The sequence below is a fragment of the Macaca thibetana genome, chromosome 19 (genome assembly GCF_024542745.1).
Source record: "Macaca thibetana thibetana isolate TM-01 chromosome 19, ASM2454274v1, whole genome shotgun sequence".
Classification (NCBI taxonomy): domain Eukaryota; kingdom Metazoa; phylum Chordata; class Mammalia; order Primates; family Cercopithecidae; genus Macaca; species Macaca thibetana.
The window spans coordinates 19635053-19653806 of record NC_065596.1 but is presented as its reverse complement, the minus strand read 5'-3'; the positions used below and the strand labels follow the sequence as shown (position 1 = coordinate 19653806).

The window sequence follows — 18754 nt, the reverse complement described above, 5'->3', positions numbered from 1 at the left end:
AATGACTATAAAGGGTTTTTTAATGAAAAAAGAAATCACTTTTATTGGCTTGGTTTTCTAGCATTGCTGGTGCAGTGGGGGCCTGAGCTGGGGAGCAGCTGGCAGCGTCACTGGGCCTGTTTGGGACTGGGTTGAGCCATCGAGCCACCGTGAGAAGCAACTAAAAGGCACGCTGGGCCCAGCCCAACCCTGAAAGGCCGGTGGCGGGAGAGCTGGGCGGGAGCAAGCCCTTCCCAGGAGACAAGAGGGAGAAACCGGGGCTGCTAAGCTTTGATGCCTGCTCCCCGCCCCCCACCCAGGAGGCTGGGGTTTGATGCTTCCTGTGTCTGGCAGCCCAGCATCCAGGCAGGTGAGCAGGTCAGATGTGGGGAGGGCGAGGGCCCCTGAGGCTGGGCTGGGCAGGTGGAGACCGGGCCTTGCCTGAGGACCACTGCTAGCTGACAGTGGTCTCCAGTGTGCAAGGGGCGTGGGCCTCAGGGGCCAGCCTGGACTCACCCGCACACTGTGTGACTTTGGGCAAGTTGCCCTTCCACTCTGGGCTTCTCTTTCCTTCTCTGCATAAGGGACTGTCACGTGGGCATGGCCCCTAGCAAGTCACACCGTGCACCGAAGTTGCTAATTCCACAGTGGCATCTCGGGTTTGTCCTCCTGCCCAGCATGGCCGAGTTGCCTCCGTCCCAGTAAGAATTAGGCTGTGGTATGGCGGGAAGGGACTTCCTGAGCCCCGGCTCCATGCTTGGTTGGCTGGACGTAAGCTGCAGTCCCTGTGCCGCATTTCTGCAAATGGCTGTGTCTGGCGTCCTAGCCTCCGCTGGCCATGGGTGTCAGGCTGAGAAGGCTCAGGAAGGCTCCTGACCCGTCCCCTCTCACCTGAGGCTGCCCCTGCTGTGCCGGCTTCCCTGGTTCAGAGCTGAGCTGAATGCCCTGGCCCCTCACGGTCCCTGGTGCACACCGTGACCCCTGGGGACCAGCAGTCCCTCCACCCTTCCTCTCCCCCGGGTCTGGGGTTCCTGGGCGCGTGTCCTAGGAGACTGTGGGAAGGTGATAGAAAGGTTCTCTTACCGGGTGAGTGGGGATATGGCTTCCTGGGGAGGCCGGGCTGAACGGCTCTTCCCCCTGCACTGAGCACAGCCGCAGCGCACTTCTCACACCTGACCTGAGCCTGCCAGCCTCCACGGCCTGGGCCAGCCTGAGAGCACCGGGTCGGGCGACCTTGCCAGGTGGGTGGGTCCGCTGCCGCCCGTGTCTCTGATGCCCACAGTCTCCCCAGCCCCGCTTCCTCTGCAGCCCAGCGCTTGGGTGGGTGGGTCCTGAGGACCCAGGGGAGCGTGCAGGGGAGAAGGTGCCGTGTCACAGGCACGCAGCCTCTGTGGCTGTTCCCAGCCCTGTCCGATCCCTCCATGAGGCACAGTTCCCTGTAAGGAAGCCCTTTGCCTGTGTTCTCCGGGGCAGCCGCTGGGCCCAGCCTCCCCGGGGGCCTCAGAGCCCCAGGTGCCCGGCCAGGCCTCTGGTGGGCAGCTGGAGGCAAGAGAAGCCTGTTTGCTTGTTTTTGTACCCCCCACCCCCTGCAAATCGCGCAGTCTCAAGCCAGGCTGGTGCAAAGCCCCAGCTGTGGCTGCTGTGGCTCCTGGCAGCTCTGTCCCCACTGTGAGGCCACCCCAGGGGTCAGCAAAGGCAGTAGCAGCCTGCCTTGGGATGATGGCAGTTTGACATTTTCTTTTTTTGGAGACGGAGTCTCGCTCTGTCGCCCAGGCTGGAGTGCAGTGGCACGATCTCAGCTCACTGCAAGCTCCACCTCCCAGGTTCACGCCCTTCTCCTGCCTCAGCCTCCAGAGTAGCTGGGACTACAGGCGCCCGCCACCACACCCGGCTAATTTTTTGTCTTTTTAGTAGAGGCGGCGTTTCACCGTGTTAGCCAGGATGGTCTCGATCTCCTGACCTCGTGATCCGCCCGCCTCGGCCTCCCAAAGTGCTGGGATTACAGGCGTGAGCCACCGCGCCCGGCCAAGTTTTACATTTTCTAGTACCTTCTAGTATGAGAGAATGTGGTTCTTAAGACCCTCAAGGTGTGCTAAGGCCAGAGACCCACTTTGAGCACAAGGACGGAGCTGCCTGGAGCCTGGGATGCCACAACGCTGCCTGCACTGCTGGTAGCTGGGGGCCCGTGCTGCAGGACTGGAAGAGCCCTGCTAGATATAAAAGGGTTGCTATCAGGGCAAATGGATGCCCTTCCAGACTGGGCATGCTGCTTTTTCTCTTTCCTAATTGCAGTACTCGCTCAGGGTCTTCAAGGGAAGGCTCCTGGCTGGCAGCTGAGTGACCCCAGGCTCCGAGGGGAGCACGCAGTGCTGGGGAGGAGGTGGGAAGTGCAGGCAGGCCCGGAGCAGGGCGTGGGGTGGCTCCGCTCAAAAGGTCACTGCCTCCGCAGCCCCTCAGAGCTCAGCCAGCTGCAGCCCCAAAGGTCTAGGGCTTTAGGAAACCGATCCAGGTTTGGGGCTGGAGAGAATGTTCTGAGGCAGCTCCTCCCTGGGCAGAGCAGGGCAACCCTGCCCCGGGCCTGCAGGCTCCTACAGCTGCTGCCCGCCGGGGGGCAAGGCGAAGGGCCCTACCAGCCAGCTGAGCGGGGGATTGTGCTGTAGGCCCTCCAGCAGCTGCTCTAGCCCCTGCCACGCCTGGTGCACACCCTCGTGGCACTGCACCAGCTGCTCTGCGGGCAGCGCCTCTACAGAGCCGGCCGAGGCCACGACACCATAGAGCTCACAGAGGCTGCGCCGCGCCCGCTTCACCGGCTGCTGGAGCTCGGCGGGCAGGCCCTGGAGGCTGGAGGCCAGGCCACTGTAGGCCGTGTGCAGCTGCTGGAGAAGGCCGCAGACCCTGGACAGAGCCCCGGCGTCCCGCTCCTGTGGGAGGAAGGTGCGAGGTGAGTGGAGACCCACGGGCGGGGTGGGGGGACCCCAGCCATGTGCCAGACCCACCTCCTGGACAGCAGCATCCTCCACATGGGCACCTGAGCCCTGGTCCAGACACGGCTGCCCGTCTGGAGCCTGCTGGGCCTCTTCAATCTGGAGAGAGAGTACAGTGGGGAGATGACGGCTTCTCGGCAAATGACCTTTCACAGCCCCCACCTCCCCCCGCCCCAGGACCTGGGCACATTCAGAGTCCTGGGACAAAGGCCGCGAATTCCACATCAGTTGTACCACAAGTGGACGTGTTATTTCGCAGAAAGAAGTGGTAGTTCACACTTCCCCACGAGGTCATCAGGGAGACATGTAACACAGCATTCGTGGTGTCATGTCACTCCTCACTCCTAAACCCTCCTGTGGCTGCCCAGTACCCTTAAGATAAAACCCAGCTCCTCAGCATGGCCTTGGTGGGCTGGCCCCTGGGACACCTCTGGCCTCACCTCCCATCACACCCCACTGCTGTCTCCACTGCGGCCACACTGGCTCCGTTCTGCCCTGCAGCCACTCCAGCAGCCTCCTGCCCCAGGGCCTTTGCACACACTGCCCACTCAGCCCAGAGCCTGCTTCCTGGGCCCTTCACAAGGCCTGCGTTCAGCCTCAGCTCCAGGTGACTCTTGGCGAAACCTTCCCGGCCCGTGGGGTGGCAGCCCCAGTCCCTCCCGTCATATCTGCTCCTCTCCTCGGGGGCACAGCGTGCAGCTTTGGTGTTCGTTGACTTGGTGTTTATCCGCCCTTTGAGGGGGAGCACTCAGGGCTCTGTCCTCGTTGCTGTGTCCCCAGCACGTGGCACCCACGCCCTGCCACCCTGTCCACAGGACCCCATCTTCCTCATCATCTCAACGGCTGGTGGGGATGCAGCACGCAGTCAAAATGTCAACTCCAGACTGCTGTCGCCCTCCCAGCCCTCGCCGCACCAGTGCTGGACACCTGAAGCCAGCTGTGTAGACAGACGAGTCCCCTCGGTGCTCCCCCAGGCATCTCCCCTCACCCTGTCCAAGGCCAGGCTCCTAATATCCACTCTGCAACCCACCCGGCCTCCCCTCAGGCCCCTGCTCTCCTTGTCTGCTCAGATTACAAGCCTCAGGGGTCTCTTGGGGTCCCCTCTCTCTCACCACCTACATCGGACCCGGGCAGCTCTGACTTCAAAACACCCAGAGCCTAGCTGCTTCGCACCACCACAGCGTGACTCCTGACGTCCAGCAACACTGGTCTGGGTTTACATCCCACTGTCTCCACCTCCGGCCCTTGCCCCCGCCCGGTGGCCTGACCTCATCAGAGCGATCCTTTTAAATGAGACCCGCCTTGGATCAGGTCACTCCTCTGCCCAGAGCCCTCCAGGGCTTCCCCCCCTCCCTTGAGGTGGAAGCCCAGGTCCAGCCCGACCTGCCCCATCCCCTCCTCACTCGGCTCCAGCCACCCAGACCTTGCTGTTCCTCCAACACGCCAGGGATAGTCCTGCCCCAGGGCCTTTGCACGGCCTGTGCCCTCTTCTCAGATCACACTCCTGCCCATTCTGACACACTCCCTCTGTCATTTAGACCTGACTTCAAGAGTCCCCTCTTCAGGGTGACCAGCCCCAGCACAGCCACTTCCTTATCCGGGTACATGTTCCATGTTTCCAAGCATCATCCGACACCCTAAACATTCATCTATGAATTGTCTTCCCCAACAATGGCATCCCCACATCGAGGGCAGGCCTGGGTTCTTGGGATATCCAAGGCCTTCAGTAGCACTTAAAGGAACAAGCGAGGCATGATGAGTCACACACCACATCCCATTTCCCAGCCCAGCATCCTGCACGTGTGGCCCTGAGCACAGCTCTTCTCTTTCTGTGGCCTCCGTCTCCCCTTCTGAAAAGTGTCTGGGCTGAGCTCTGGCCCAGGCTACTTTGCTGTGAGGATTCAAAGGTGGGAAAAGGCTTTGTGATCAGCCGCTCGCACCGCGTCACGAGGGTGGGCCCGTTCCTTCATTCCTCCACGGCGTTTACAGAACACCTTCCAAGTGTGCCGTTGGCCCACGTGCCAGAGGTACAGCAGCGACTGTCCAGCTGGGGGTGGCCACAGTGACGTGAGGTGTCCCAAGGGTCCCCAGGACAGACTGGCCCCCAGCACTGTGGACACAGGGGCCAGATGGTTCTCTGAGGTGGGGCCGCCCTGGGCACTACAGGGTGCTGAGCAGCGTCCCTGGCCTCCACTCCCTCCACCAGGGGCTTGCCCCAGTTGTGACAACCACAGATGTCCCCTGGGGGCAGGTCATCCACACTGAGAACCCTGGGTTAGACCCTCAAACTGTGGCTTGTCGGCTGGGCACAGTGGCTCACACCTGTAATCCCAGCACTTTGGGAGGCTGAGGCGGGCGGATCACGAGGTCAGGCGATCGAGACCATCCTGGCTAACACAGTGAAACCCCGTCTCTACTAAAAATACAAAAAATTAGCCAGGTGTGGTGGCGGGCGCCTGTAGTCCCAGCTACTCGGGAGGCTGAGGCAGGAGAATGGTGTGAACCCGGGAGGCGGAGCTTGCAGCGAGCTGAGATCCGGCCACTGCACTCCAGCCTGGGTGACAGAGCGAGACTCCGTCTCCAAAAAACAAAACTGCAGCTTGTCACAGACAGACCCCTGGATGTTAACTGAAAACACAGTGGCCTGGGCTGCATGCCAGGAATCCTGACCGAGGGCGGCATCTCGAGGTCTCTCACGGTCCGCTGGGGTGGGGTTGCTGTCCACCAACATGTAACAGCTGTGACTGCTGGGCACGGTGGCTCACGCCTGTCGCCCCAGCACTTTGGGAGGCCGAGGCAAGAGGATCGCTGGAGCCCAGAAGCTCAAGACCAGCCTGGGCTACATAGGGAGGCCCCATCTCTACAAAAAGTTTAAATTAACCAGGTACACCCAGAGGCTGAGGCAGGAGGATCACTTGAACCCAGGAGTTTAAGACCAGCCTGGGCCACATAGCAAAATCTAATCTCTACTAAAAATACAAATAAATACTAGCTGGGTGTGGTGGTCGTGCCAGTTGTCCAGTTACCTGGGAGGCTTAACGGGGAGGATCTCTTGAGCCCAGTAGTTTGAAGCTGCAGTGGGCCATGATCAAGCCCCTGTAGTCCAGCCTGGGTGGCAGAGCAAGACCCTGTCTCACTGTCTCAAACAAACAAAACCCGGCCGGGCGCAGTGGCTCACGCCTGTAATCCCAGAACTTTGGGAGGCCAAGGCAGGCGGATCATGAGGTCAGGAGATCGAGACCATCCTGACTAACATGGTGAAACCCCATCTCTACTAAAAATACAAAATTAACCCGGCGTGATCGCGGGCGCCTGTAGTCCCAGCTACTCAGCAGACTGAGGCAGGAGAATGGCGTGAACCCGGGAGGCGGAGCTTGCAGTGAGCGGAGTTCACGCCACTGCACTCCACCCTGGGCGACAGAGCAAGACTCCGTCTCAAAAAACAAACAAAAACAGAAATCAAGACCATCCTGGCTAACATGGTGAAACCCCATCTCTACTAAAAAATACAAAAAAAAAATTTAACACAGCGTGATGGGGGGCGCCTGTAGTCCTAGCTACTCAGGAGGCTGAGGCAGGAGAATGGCATGAACCCGGGAGGCAGAGCTTGCAATGAGCCGAGTTCACGCCACTGCACTCCAGCCTGGGCAACAGAGCAAAACTCCGTCTCAAAAAACAAACAAAAACAGAACTCTAGAGCAGTCCTGTGAGATTCTGCCTCCAGGGATGCACAACGGCATCTAGAGCAAATGTTGGCCCTCAGGACTGGGGAGGGGGAGACTGGAGGCCAGGGACACTGCTCAGCTCCCTGCAGGGACCAGGATGACCCCACCCCAAAGAATGATCCGACCCCAACGTCCACATTGCCAAAGGGGAGACCCTAGGCCACAGGAAGAGAGCGGGGCCAGTGGGAGGAGAGGACCACTCTGGCCAGGGCACACGACCCCTGGGTGCATCTGAGTCACCTTGAGTTGGGTCCTTTCCTGCGTGCACTGCTGCCCCAGGCCCTGTGGCCTCCCTGGAGCCCATCCCGGCTTCACTTTCCCCAGCCACAGCGCCGCTTTTCCATCCCCCGAACACACCCAGCTTGCTCCCCGGTAGCTTGCTGTCCTGTCCCTGCTTTTGGGGGGCTTTGTATAGCTGTCTCCCCCCATCAGTCAGGACGGGACTCAGAGGGACGGCCTTCCTGCTCGGCCCACATCTCCCTCTGCAGACATTGTTTTGCTATCTTTGTGTACCTACTGTCTTTATTTATTTATTTATTTATTTTTTTTTTTGAGACAGAGTCTCGCTCTGTCACCTAGGCTGGAGTGCAGTGGCCGGATCTCAGCTCACTGCAAGCTCCGCCTCCCGGGTTTACGCCATTCTCCTGCCTCAGCCTCCCGAGTAGCTGGGACTACAGGCGCCCACCACCTAGCCCGGCTAAGTTTTTGTATTTTTAGTAGAGACGGGGTTTCACTGTGTTAGCCAGGATGGTCTCGATCTCCCGACCTCGTGATCCGCCCGTCTTGGCCTCCCAAAGTGCTGGGATTACAGGCTTAAACCACCGCGCCTGGCCTATTTATTTTTTTCTTGAGACAGAGTCTTGCTCTGTCGCCCAGGCTGGAGTGCAGTGGCATGATCTTGGCTTACTGCAACCTCCGCCTCCTGGGTTCAAGTGATTCTCCTGCCTCAGCCCCCCAGGTAGCTGGGATTACAGGCGTGCGCCACCACGCCTGGCTAATTTTTGTATTTTTAGTAGAGACAGGGTTTCTCTGTTGGTCAGGCTGATTTCGAACTCCTGACCTCAAGTGGTCCGCGTGCCTCAGCCTCCCAAAGTGCTGGGATTAGAGGCGTGAGCCACCGCTCCCGGCTACCCGCTGTCTTTAAAGATCTGATCTAGCTCTGTCGCCCTTGCCGGGAGGCAAGCCCCGTGAGTGCAGACCCATGGCCGTCGGTGGTGCTGACGGCATCGTCTCCTAGACGCTCAGTCAGTATCTTCAGCTAGGTGAGTCCTGGGCAGGGGTTCTAAGAAGTGCCCTGGGGAAGGGGCAGCAGTAGAGGGAAGCTCTTACCAGCTTGAAGCAATCCTGGAGCTGGGCCAGAGTATCTCTGGCTTGGAACTGGCCGTGCTGCAGGTGGCTCACCGTGTGTTCAAATGCCCGCTGGCGGAAGCTGGGACCCAGGTCACCTAAACGAACGAAGTAGCTCCCCTGCTCCGCCGACAGCACCTTCGGCCCGGGCTGGGAGGCAGCCAGCTGAGCTGGAAAGGAAGGTGCACTGCTCGGTCCCAGAAGCCCCTCAGAGCACTGGGGCTTGGTCTTTATAAAAGTTAAGTGAGGCCGGGTGCAGTGGTTCACGCCCGTAATCCCAGCGCTTTGGGAGGCCAAGGCGGGTGGATCACCTGGGGTCAGGAGTTCGAGACCAGCCTGGCCAACATGGTGAAACCTTATCTTTACCAAAAATACAAAATAATAATAGTAATTAGCCAGGTATGATGGTAGGCGCCTATAATCCCAGCTACTCAGGAGGCTGAGGCAGGAGAATCCCTTGAACCCGGGAAGCATGGAGGTTGCAATGAGCCGACACTGTGCCACTGCACTCCAGCCTGGGCAGCAAGAGCAAGACTCTGCCTCAAAATTAAGTAAAAATAAAAAATGAAGCTGGGTATAGTGGCTCATGCCTGTAATCCCAGTACTTTGGGAGGCTGAGGCTGGAGGATCACTTGAACCCAGGAGTTTGAGGCCAGTTTCGGCAACATAGGGAGACCTGTCTCTACAAAAAAATATATAGCCGGGCATGGTGGTCCTAGTTCCTTGAGAGGCTGGAGCAGGAGGATCACTTGAGCCCAAGAGGTTGAGGCTGTAGTGAGCTATGAACACACCACTGCACTCCAGTGTGGGCGACAGAGCAAGACCTTGTCTCTAAAAAAAACGAAAAAGGGCCAGGTGCTCTCATGTGGAATCCCAATACTTTGGGAGGCTGAGGCAGGAGGATCATTTGAGCCCAAACCAAATAAATACGTCTTTTTAAAAAAAGTCAAGGGCCCGCCTGGGGACGGTCTCTCACACCTGTAATCCCAGCACTTTGGGAGGCCAAGACAGGAGGATCACGAGGTCAGGCGATCAAGACCATCCTGGCTAACATGGTAAATCTCCGTCTTTGCTAAAAATACAAAAAATTAGCCGGGCATGGTGGCGGGTGCTTGTAGTCCCAGCTACTAGGGAGGCTGAGGCAGGAGAATGGCGTGAACCCGGGAGGCGGAGATTGCAGTGAGCCGAGATTGTGCCACTGCACTCCAGCCTGGGTGACAGAGCAAGACTCCATCTCAAAAAAAAAGAAAAAAAAGTCAAGGGCCCGCTAGCAGCTGTGCCTGAACCCGGGCATCCCCTCACCTTGCTCCTCTGCATTCATGGGGTGGAAGATGTCCCCCAGTCCCTCCAACTCATTCTGCAGCATCGCCAAGCGTGGGGTTTCTTCGGGGCTGTGTGTGGTGGCCAAAGGCCCTGTGTCCTCCCTGCCCAGGGCGGCCCCTTGGGTGAACGTGGCCACGTCAGTCGCAAGGCTCTTGGTTGTGGCTGCAGCTTCCCAGACAGGCTCTGGGCCTACGCTGAGCATCTCTGGGGGCCTGGAGACACCAGCAAACAGGGCCTCTCGGGGGCTCAGGGCAGTCTGCTCCCCACCATTGTCTGTGGTCCTGGAACTGGTGCGTCCACCCCAGGAGGTGGCCTGGGTACTAGGTAACCAATTCTGGAAGGTGCTGAGGCCAGTGTGGACGGCCCCTGTTGCCACGTTCCCTGACCCCATGAGCCCAGCAGACGCTGCATCTTTGGTTCCGGTCAGCACTGCCTTGGTGGTGTCCAGGCCCGCCTGGACGGCCCCTTTGGCCATGCTCATGGCACCGGTCACCCCACTGCAGACGGTGTCCTTGGTACCCGTTAGCACAGCCTTGGAGGTGTCCACGCCAGTCTGCATGGTTCCTTTGGCCACATTCACTGCCCCCATGACTCCAGTAGTCACTGCATCTTTAGTGCCACTCAGCACCGCCTTGGCTGTGTCCACACCTGTCTGAACGGTCCCTTTGGCCACATTCACAGCACCAGTGACTCCACTGCAGACGGTGTCCTTGGTACCGGTTAACACAGTCTTGGTGGTGTCCACGCCGGTCTGGACAGTCCCCTTGGCCAAGTTCACAGCCCCTGTGAGCCCAGTGGACACAGCGTCTTTAGTGCCAGTCAGGACAGACTTGGTGGTGTCCAGGCCCCCCTGGACGGCCGCTTTGGCCACATTCACGGCACCGGTCACCCCACCGCAGACGGTGTCCTTGGTGCCGGTTAGGACAGTCTTGGTGGTATCCATGCCAGTCTGGACAGTCCCTTTGGCGACATTCACTGCTCCCATGAGCCCGGTAGTCACTGTGTCCTTAGTGCCGGTCAGCACGGTCTTGGCTGTGTCTACACCCGTCTGGACAGCCCCTTCCGCCACGTTCACGGCACCGGTCACCCCACTGCCAAGGGTGTTCTTTGTACCTGTAGCGATATTTTGGGTCGTTTTCAGTCCAGTTTGCACAGCCCCCTTGGCCACGTTCACGGCACCGGTGACCCCACTGCAGACGGTGTCCTTGGTACCAGTTAACACAGTCTTGGTGGTGTCCATGCCGGTCTGGACAGTCCCTTTGGCCAAGTTCACAGCCCCTGTGAGCCCAGTGGACACAGCGTCTTTAGTGCCAGTCAGGACTGACTTGGTGGTGTCCAGACCCCCCTGGACGGCCGCTTTGGCCACATTCGCGGCACCGGTCACCCCACCGCAGACGGTGTCCTTGGTGCCGGTTAGGACAGTCTTGGTGGTGTCCATGCCAGTCTGGACGGTCCCTTTGGCGACATTCACTGCTCCCATGAGCCCGGTAGTCACTGTGTCCTTGGTGCCGGTCAGCACAGTCTTGGCTGTGTCTACACCCGTCTGGACGGCCCCCTTGGCCACGTTCGCTGCCCCCGTGAGCCCGGTGGACACTGTGTCTTTCGTACCCATGACCACAGACTTGGTGGTGTCCAGGCCCCCCTGGACGGCCCCTTTGGCCACGTTCATGGCACCAGTGACTCCACTGCAGACGGTGTCCTTGGTACCGGTTAACACAGTCTTGGTGGTGTCCACGCCGGTCTGGACAGTCCCTTTGGCCATGTTTACAGCCCCTGTGAGCCCAGTGGACACAGCGTCTTTAGTGCCAGTCAGGACAGACTTGGTGGTGTCCAGGCCCCCCTGGACGGCCCCTTTGGCCACATTCGCGGCACCGGTCACCCCACTGCAGACTGTATTCTTAGTGCCGGTCAGCACGGTCTTGGTGGTGTCCACGCCGGTCTGGACAGTCCCTTTGGCGACATTCACTGCCCCCATGAGCCCGGTAGTCACTGTGTCCTTGGTGCCGGTCAGCACGGTCTTGGTGGTGTCCACGCCGGTCTGGACAGTCCCTTTGGCGACATTCACTGCCCCCATGAGCCCGGTAGTCACTGTGTCCTTGGTGCCGGTCAGCACGGTCTTGGCTGTGTCTACACCCGTCTGGACGGCTCCCTTGGCCACGTTCGCTGTCCCCATGAGCCCGGTGGACACAGCGTCTTTAGTGCCAGTCAGGACAGACTTGGTGGTGTCCAGGCCCCCCTGGACGGCCCCTTTGGCCACATTCATGGCACCGGTCACCCCACCGCAGACAGTGTCCTTGGTACCTGTTAGGACCGTCTTGGTGGTGTCCATGCCTGTCTGGATGGTTCCTCTGGCCAAGTTCATGGCACCAGTTACCCCACTACAGACGGTGTCCTTTGTACCTGCTGCGATATTTTGGGTTGTATTCAGCCCAGTTTGCACGGCCCCCTTGGCCACGTTCGCTGCCCCCATGAACCCAGTGGACACTGTGTCTTTTGTACCCATGACCACAGACTTGGTGGTGTCCAGGCCCCCCTGGACGGCCCCTTTGGCCAAGTTCATGGCACCGGTCACCCCACTGCAGACGGTGTCCTTGGTACCGGTTAGGACAGTCTTGGTGGTGTCCACGCCGGTCTGGATGGTTCCTTTGGCCACGTTCACGGCACCGGTCACCCCACTACAGACGGTGTCCTTGGTACCTGTTAGGACAGTCTTACTAGTGTCCACACCGGTCTGAATGGTTCCTCTGGCCACATTCACTGCCCCCGTGAGCCCAGTGGACACAGCATCTTTGGTGCCAGTCAGCACAGCCTTGGAGGTGTCCACGCCGGTCTGGACAGTCCCTTTGGCCAAGTTCACTGCCCCCATGACCCCAGTAGTCACTGTGTCTTTGGTGCCGGTCAGCACAGTCTTGGTGGTGTCCACACCGGCCTGTACGGTCCCTTTGGCCACATTCACTGCCCCCGTGAGCCCAGCGGACACCGTGTCCTTGGTGCCGGTGAGGACAGCCTTCGAGGTGTCCAGACCCCCTTGGGCGGCCCCCTTAGCCATGTCCACAGCCCCCGTGACCCCGCTGGACACCACCTCCTTGGTGCCCGTGAGTGCAGACCGAGTGGTATCCAGGCCTCCCTGGACCACTCCCTTAGCCGCATCCACCACGCTGGCCATCCCGGAGGAGACGGCATCCTTGGCCCTGGACATCTTGGAACACACCAGGTCTTTGGCCCCGGACGCCATTTGCTGAGAAAGGACACAGGTGATCAAGAGAAGGACTGAGAGGCATACTCCACCCCGATGTCCGCCAGCCCAGCCCCCTAGTGTGCCTTGAGGCAAGGAACTGCAGCCACCCAGAGGCCCCCACCTTCTCAAAAAGCAAGCTGCTTCCTCACCCCAACCCTGGTCAACCACTCATCAGGCTGTAGGGTGGCACCCTGGCTCTCCAGGACAAAGTCCTCATGAGCTCACAGCACCAGCCTTTCATTCTCACGCGCCCCCTTCCCCTGCTGTAGGCAGGCCTCGTCCATGACAGCACGTCCCACGCCTGGACTCAACCAAGGTCCCCAGGCCTGGACTCGGCGCAGGTCCTACAGTTACCTCTCTGTTCCTCTTGCTTATTCTCCATTCATGGCAAATGTTGAGCCTGGTGCCCTAGTGACACCAGGGAGACCAAAATTGCTTATTAAAAATCATTATATCCAGGCTGGGTGTGATGGCTGATGCCTGCAATCTTAGCACGTTGGGAGCCCAAGGTGGGAGGATCACTTGAGCCCAGGAATTCAAGATCAGCCTGGGTAACCAAACAAGACCCAGTCTCTACAAAATTTTAACAATTGGCTGGGTGGTGGTGCACACCTGTAGTCCCAGCTACTTGGGAGGCTGAGGCGGGAGGATTGCTTGAGTCCAGGAGGTTGAGGCTGTAGTGAAATATGATCATACCACTGTACTCCAGCCTGGGCAACAGAAAAAGATTCTGTCTCAAAAATAATAATATATTCAGGCTGGGCGCACTGGCTCACGCCTGTAATCCCAGCACTGTGGGTGGCTAAGGTGGGAGGATTGCTTGAGCCCAGGAGTTTAAGAGCAGCCTGGGCAACAGTGAGACCCCATGTAATTACAGGGAGTAATTGGGGCTCGTGCCTGTAATCCCAGCACTTTGGGAGGCCAAGGCAGGTGGATCACCTGAGGTCAAGAGTTCGAGACCAGCCTGACCAACATGGTGAAACTCCATCTCTACTAAAAATACAAAAATTAGCTGGGCCTGGTAGTGGGCACTTGTAATCCCAGCTACTCTGGAGGCTGAGGCAGGAGAATCGCTTGAACCCAGGAGGCGGAAGTTGCAGTGAGCCGAGATCGCGCCATTGCACTCCAGCCTGGGTGACAGAGCAAGACTCTGTCTCAAAAAAATAATAAAAGTAGGCCAGGCGCGGTGGCTCACGCCTGTAACCCCAGCACTTTGGGAGGCCGAGACGGGCGGATCACGAGGTCAGGAGATTGAGACCATCCTGGATAACACAGTGAAACCCCGTCTCTACTAAAAATACAAAATATTAGCCGGGCATGGTGGCGGGCGCCTGTAGTCCCAGCTACTTGGGAGGCTGAGGCGGGAGAATGGCGTGAGCCAGGGAGGCAGAGCTTGCAGTGAGCCGAGATCGCGCCACTGCACTCCAGCCTGGGCAACATAGTGAGACTCGGTCTCAAAAATATATATATATATTAATAGTAATAAAAGTAAAAAAATAAAAGCAAAAATGAATGACGGTGATAGCCTAGGAGTTCTAACACTCAGGTGTACCTATGAGGTACTGTTTTGTTTGTTTTTTGAGACAGTCTCACCCTGTCACCCAGGCTGGAGTGCAGTGGCACAATCTCAGCTCACTGCAGTCTCTGCCTCCTGGGTTCAAGCAATTTTCCTGCCTCAGCCTCCTCAGTAGCTGGGATTACAGGTGCCTGCCACCACGCTCGGCTACTTTTTGTATTTTTAGTAGAGACGGGGTTTCACCATGTTGGCTAGGCTGGTCTCAAACTCCTGAGCTCAATTGATCTGCCTGCCTCAGCCTCCCCAAAGTGTTGGGATTACAGGCATGAGCCACCACGCCCGGCCAAGGTGCTGTTTTAATTCAGTAAGTTCTCAACTGGGTGATTCTGCCTCCAGGGGGCACTGGGTGATGTCTGGAGATATCTGTAGTTGTCACAACTTGGGGAGACTCCTGGCACGGAGTAGGTGGAGGCCAGGGATGCTGCTCGGCACCCTGCAGTGACCAGGATGGCCCCACCCCAGAGAATGATCCAACCCCAAATATCCGCAGGACTGAGATTGAGAAGCCCTGAAATTATCTTCTCAGAACCCGTCTCCCCACTAACTTTGGCTCAGGTGAGCACCTTGGGCTCTGTAGTTGGAGAGACCCAGATTCAAGTCGCAGCTTTTTACCCTCTCCTGCCCGACACTCACTGTGTGTCCTTAGGCAAGTCACATGCCTTCTCTGAGCTCATATCCTCGTCTGGAAAATGCTGATTAAAACAGCTCCTCTTGCCGGGCGTGGTGGCTCACGCCTTTAATCCCAGCACTTTGGGAGGCTGAGGTGGGTGGATCACGAGGTCAGGAGTTCGAGACCAACCCGACCAACATGGTGAAACCCCATCTCTACTAAAAATACAAAAATTAAGGCCGGGCGCGGTGGCTCACACCTGTAATCCCAGCACTTTGGGAGGCTGAGGTGGGTAGATCACGAGATCAGAAGATCGCCACCATCCTGGCTAACACGGTGAAACCCCGTCTCTACTAAAAAATACAAAAAATTAGCCAGGCGTGGTGGCGGGTGCCTGTAGTCCCAGCTACTCGGGAGGCTGAGGCAGGAGAATGGTGTGAACCTGGGAGGCGGAGCTTGCAGTGAGCCGAGATCATCCCACTGCACTCCAGCCTGGGCGACACAGCAAGACTCCATCTCAAAAAAAAAAAAAAACATTAGCCGGGCATGGTGGTGGGCACTTGTCCCAGCTACTCGGGAGGCTGAGGCAGGAGAATCGCTTGAACCTGGGAGGTAGAGGTTGCAGTGAGCTGAGATCGTGCCATTGCACTCCAGCCTGGGTGAAACAGCTAAACTACGTCTCAAAAAAATAAAAGTAGAAGAAATAAAGTGGTTACGCTGCTGTTGATTTGGTTGCATCGTGCCAGGCACAGCCCTGTGTAGACTGGAGCCTTACGTGATTAGAGTGAGGTAGCACCGCACCCATTTCACAGATGTGGAAATAGAGGCTCAGAGGGGAAGCTCTGCCTGGGATCCCCAGGCTGTCTGCCTTCCCTCAGGCCCACAGCAGCCCCCCAGATGGCAGGAGCTAAAATGTCCCAGGAGGGGGCACCCCCAGGGCTCCTGCCACATCAGACCCTGCCCTGCACGTGTCTCTCACCTTTTCCGAAGGTTGCAACTCCTTCTCCGTCCATGGGGCCGTCTGCTCTGGGTGGGCGGCCACTGTGGGGACAGGGGCTGGTCAGGGAGGGCGAGGGGATGCAGGTTAGGACCATCTACCGGGCTGCCCATTGTGCAATAGCCAGGCACGGCCTGAAAGGTCAGGAATGTTTCAGCTACCCAGCCAGGGACAGCAGGAGGTGACATCCACGGCTACCAGCCAGAACTGGTCTCCCCCCAACAGTGCTGGGGGCTCCCCCCAAGCCTAGGGCCGCTGTTCCCCGAAGCAGGGTTCCATGGTACTTCCTCTGCTGGGTGCTGGACACCAACCCTGAGTCCCGGGATTCACAGAGCCTGGGGTGGGGGAGCAGCCCCTTGCCCAACCCACCCCGCCCCCGCTGCAGCTGCCTGCTGCCTGTCGCCAGGCCAAGGTATGTGGAGCAGAAGTCAGCTGCCTGGGGCTCTGGGCCCAGAGGGAGGCCCAGCTCAGGCGGCCGCCCCATCCCTGGGTTCCGTCATTGTCCCTGATTGCTCAAGCTGAGCCACAGGAGGCTGGGGAGCTCCCGGGCTGTGTGACCCCAGGGGAGCTGCTGCTTCTGCCTGGGAGTCTGGATCTCACTCTGATGAGCCCAGAGGGGCAGAGCACCCAGCCTGGTCCATGGTGCATCAGAAACGGGGTGCAGGGTGGGGGAACGGCCGAGGGACTGAGTGGGGGGCATTGCAGGGAGACAGGCTGGGTTGAAAGCCACCTTCGGTCACTCACCCCCCATATTTATGCCTCAGTTTCCCCATCCGCCACAAGATGTCCCCCACACAGGCAAATATGGAGGGCTCGCCAAATGGCCAGAAGTCCCTGCCGGGGGAGCTCCTCCTCCCAGGTCCATGTGTAGAGTCCCCCCGCACCCCCAGCTGGGCCGGCACTCACCCTGAGCCTGTGGTCGGGCAGCCTCGGCGGCAGGCGCTCCTGCGGGGTCAGTGGCTGGCCGGGCTCTCGCCGAGCTATGTGCATTGGCCACCAGGTTCCGGGCAGAGCTGAAGCCAGGCAGGGACCCAAAGAAGCTGCCCAGGGTCTGCATTGGGGAGGGGGAGGTGTGCAGGATGAGCGGGCAGAGCCTCGGCAGGGACAGGGGTCCCAGGAAGCATCGATCAGCCCAATGCCGCCCCAGCCCCTTGCTCCCAGGTGACCTCGGGAAACTGTTTCAGCCACTCAGCCTCAGTTTCCACACCTGGGCAATGGGCAGACTCAGCTTGCCTTCCGTGCACAGAGGAAAAGATCTCCAAAGACCTTTTCTCCAAAGACCTTTTCCTTCCAGGACCTCCACTGCACAGATGGGGAAACTGAGGCTCAGAGAAGAGCAGAGCTGAGGCCGGCCCAAGGTCACCCGCTGGGGAAGGTGCCAAGGTCTGCGTGGGTCCCCCACCTCCAGCTTGGGTCAGGAAGGAAGGGGTTGGCATCATGGCTCCCAGAGCCTCCCCGCCAGCCCACCAAGGAAGCACCTCTCCAGACGTGAGACCCCAGAACTATGGAGGTCACCTTCCCTGACTCTGGAGCATCTCCAGGCCCCAGCAAGAATCTGCCCCCCGTTTCCTTTCTTTACCTTGCCCTTGGGTTTGGGGGGATCCCGTCTCCCTTCGTCCGGAGCAGACATAGTGAGAATGTGAGGAGCTGGAAGGGGGTAGAGAAGGTGCGTGAATAGGGGTTCCCCAGCCTCCCATCCCACACCCACTCCTCCCGAGAGCCTCAGCAGTCCCCGACACCCACCTGCAGGCCTGGCCTCACCCTGGTGTCACTGAAGCAGACGCGGCCCCGTTCACCTGGACTGCGCGAGGGTCCCCCTGAGGACGGACTGGCCCGGCTGGCAGCTGGCTCTGCCCTCGGCTCCCTGGCCTTATAGGGTCCAGGGCAGGCGCAGGCCCAGCCGGCAGGGGCAAGCGGCCAATGGGCCCGGGGGAGGCGGCCTGGACGGTCACGTGACCACCTGCCCAGCCCAGTGTGGGCCCGGGCCCAGCACCTTTCCCCTGTTCCCTGCCCACAGCTTGCACCAGGCTGAGTGGCTCACAGGCCAGCTGGGCTCCCTTCCCTTCCCCCCCAAGGGACTGCCTGTGTGCCCATCCTGCCTCCAGTTCCATCCACAAGATGGGTATAGTTCAAATCCCCACTGTGCCAGGACGCCTTGACTCGTTACCATCTTTGTGCCTCAGTTTCCTGTCTCGTACTCTGCACCATGTCCCGTAGTGTCCAGCTTCCTCCTTCACTTGCTGCACCCCAGTCACACAGGCCTCCTCGCTGTGCCTCTAGCACACCTGGCACTGTCCTGCCTTAGGGCCTCTGCATGGGCTGTGCCCTCTGCCTGGAACACCTCCCCACAGGTTCCCACAGAACAGTGCCTGGCATACATTTGGTGCTTAATACCGTTTGGCTCAGTAGAACAACAGAGAGTGATTGTGAGCCTCTGTGAGATGAGGTCATGCACTGAACAAATGCTACCTTTGCGTTACCCAGGCAGAAGCAGGGTCTCAGGGTCTCTGTGAGGAGCAGAGGGTGTCCTCAGTGTGGAGGGGAGCCTGTCACTCTCCAGAAGGGACTTAGACCAAAATGCAGACCAAGATGGAGCACCAGCCAAGCTGGGGGCACCCTAGGAGTGAAAACGCAACCTGGGGGGCTTGGGCCAACCCACGGAGGCTCCCTGGAGGAGGCGTCCTGTTCCAAAAAAAACCGGTGAGGATGGGATTCAAACCCAGACCCGGAACCTTCGTGCCGAGCCCAGCCTATGTGCTGGGCTGGCTGTGGGTGGGTGGGCAGAGGAATGGCTGTGACGCCCACCCTGGGCTGTGTCCCCCTCCTACCTGCCTCCGAGACAGGATTCCTAGCCCTGTGTTATTGGGGGTGAGAGGGCAGACCCCATGGGTGGCTCTGGGCACTGGGCTGGGAGGAGGGAGGGTCCAGCCACAGGATCTGATGATTCCCAGGCCGTCTGTCTCCTTGGAGCCGAC

At 59.1% G+C, this 18754-nt stretch overlaps 3 protein-coding genes across 9 annotated transcripts in view; all 3 read right to left on the bottom strand.

Moving 5' to 3' along the window:
* The window catches only part of UBXN6 (UBX domain protein 6), a 181850-nt gene that overhangs the window by 63813 nt on the left and 99283 nt on the right, over positions 1-18754 (bottom strand). The window lies entirely within an intron of this gene.
* Positions 1-18754, bottom strand: part of SH3GL1 (SH3 domain containing GRB2 like 1, endophilin A2) — a 201483-nt gene that overhangs the window by 152126 nt on the left and 30603 nt on the right. The window lies entirely within an intron of this gene.
* PLIN4 (perilipin 4) lies at positions 16-17677 on the bottom strand. Of its 7 annotated transcripts, none has more exons than XM_050770035.1 (8): positions 17523-17677; positions 17359-17426; positions 16686-16830; positions 15762-15838; positions 11589-12596; positions 9338-10994; positions 8018-8205; positions 16-3062 (listed from the first exon to the last, which is right to left on the bottom strand). In XM_050770035.1, exons 2-8 carry the CDS (start codon positions 17407-17409, stop codon positions 2568-2570), a joined length of 3621 nt encoding a protein of 1206 aa, XP_050625992.1. In that variant the 5' UTR covers positions 17410-17426; positions 17523-17677; the 3' UTR covers positions 16-2567. The 7 variants fall into 7 exon arrangements, with proteins under 7 accessions (XP_050625992.1, XP_050625989.1, XP_050625991.1 ...); XM_050770032.1 differs by having other exon boundaries at positions 16-2900; positions 2976-3062; positions 9338-12596; positions 17523-17672; XM_050770034.1 differs by having other exon boundaries at positions 11193-12596; positions 17523-17672.

Coding starts and splice junctions, on each gene's coding strand:
- PLIN4 (XM_050770029.1), bottom strand. CDS start 17,409: ATGTCTGCTCCGGACGAAGGGAGACGGGATCCCCCCAAACCCAAGGGC. Junction 16,831..17,358: donor CCCCCAAACCCAAGGGCAAG/GTAAAGAAAGGA, acceptor TCCCCAATGCAG/ACCCTGGGCAGCTTCTTTGG. Junction 15,839..16,685: donor TGCCCGACCACAGGCTCAGG/GTGAGTGCCGGC, acceptor CTCCCTGACCAG/CCCCTGTCCCCACAGTGGCC.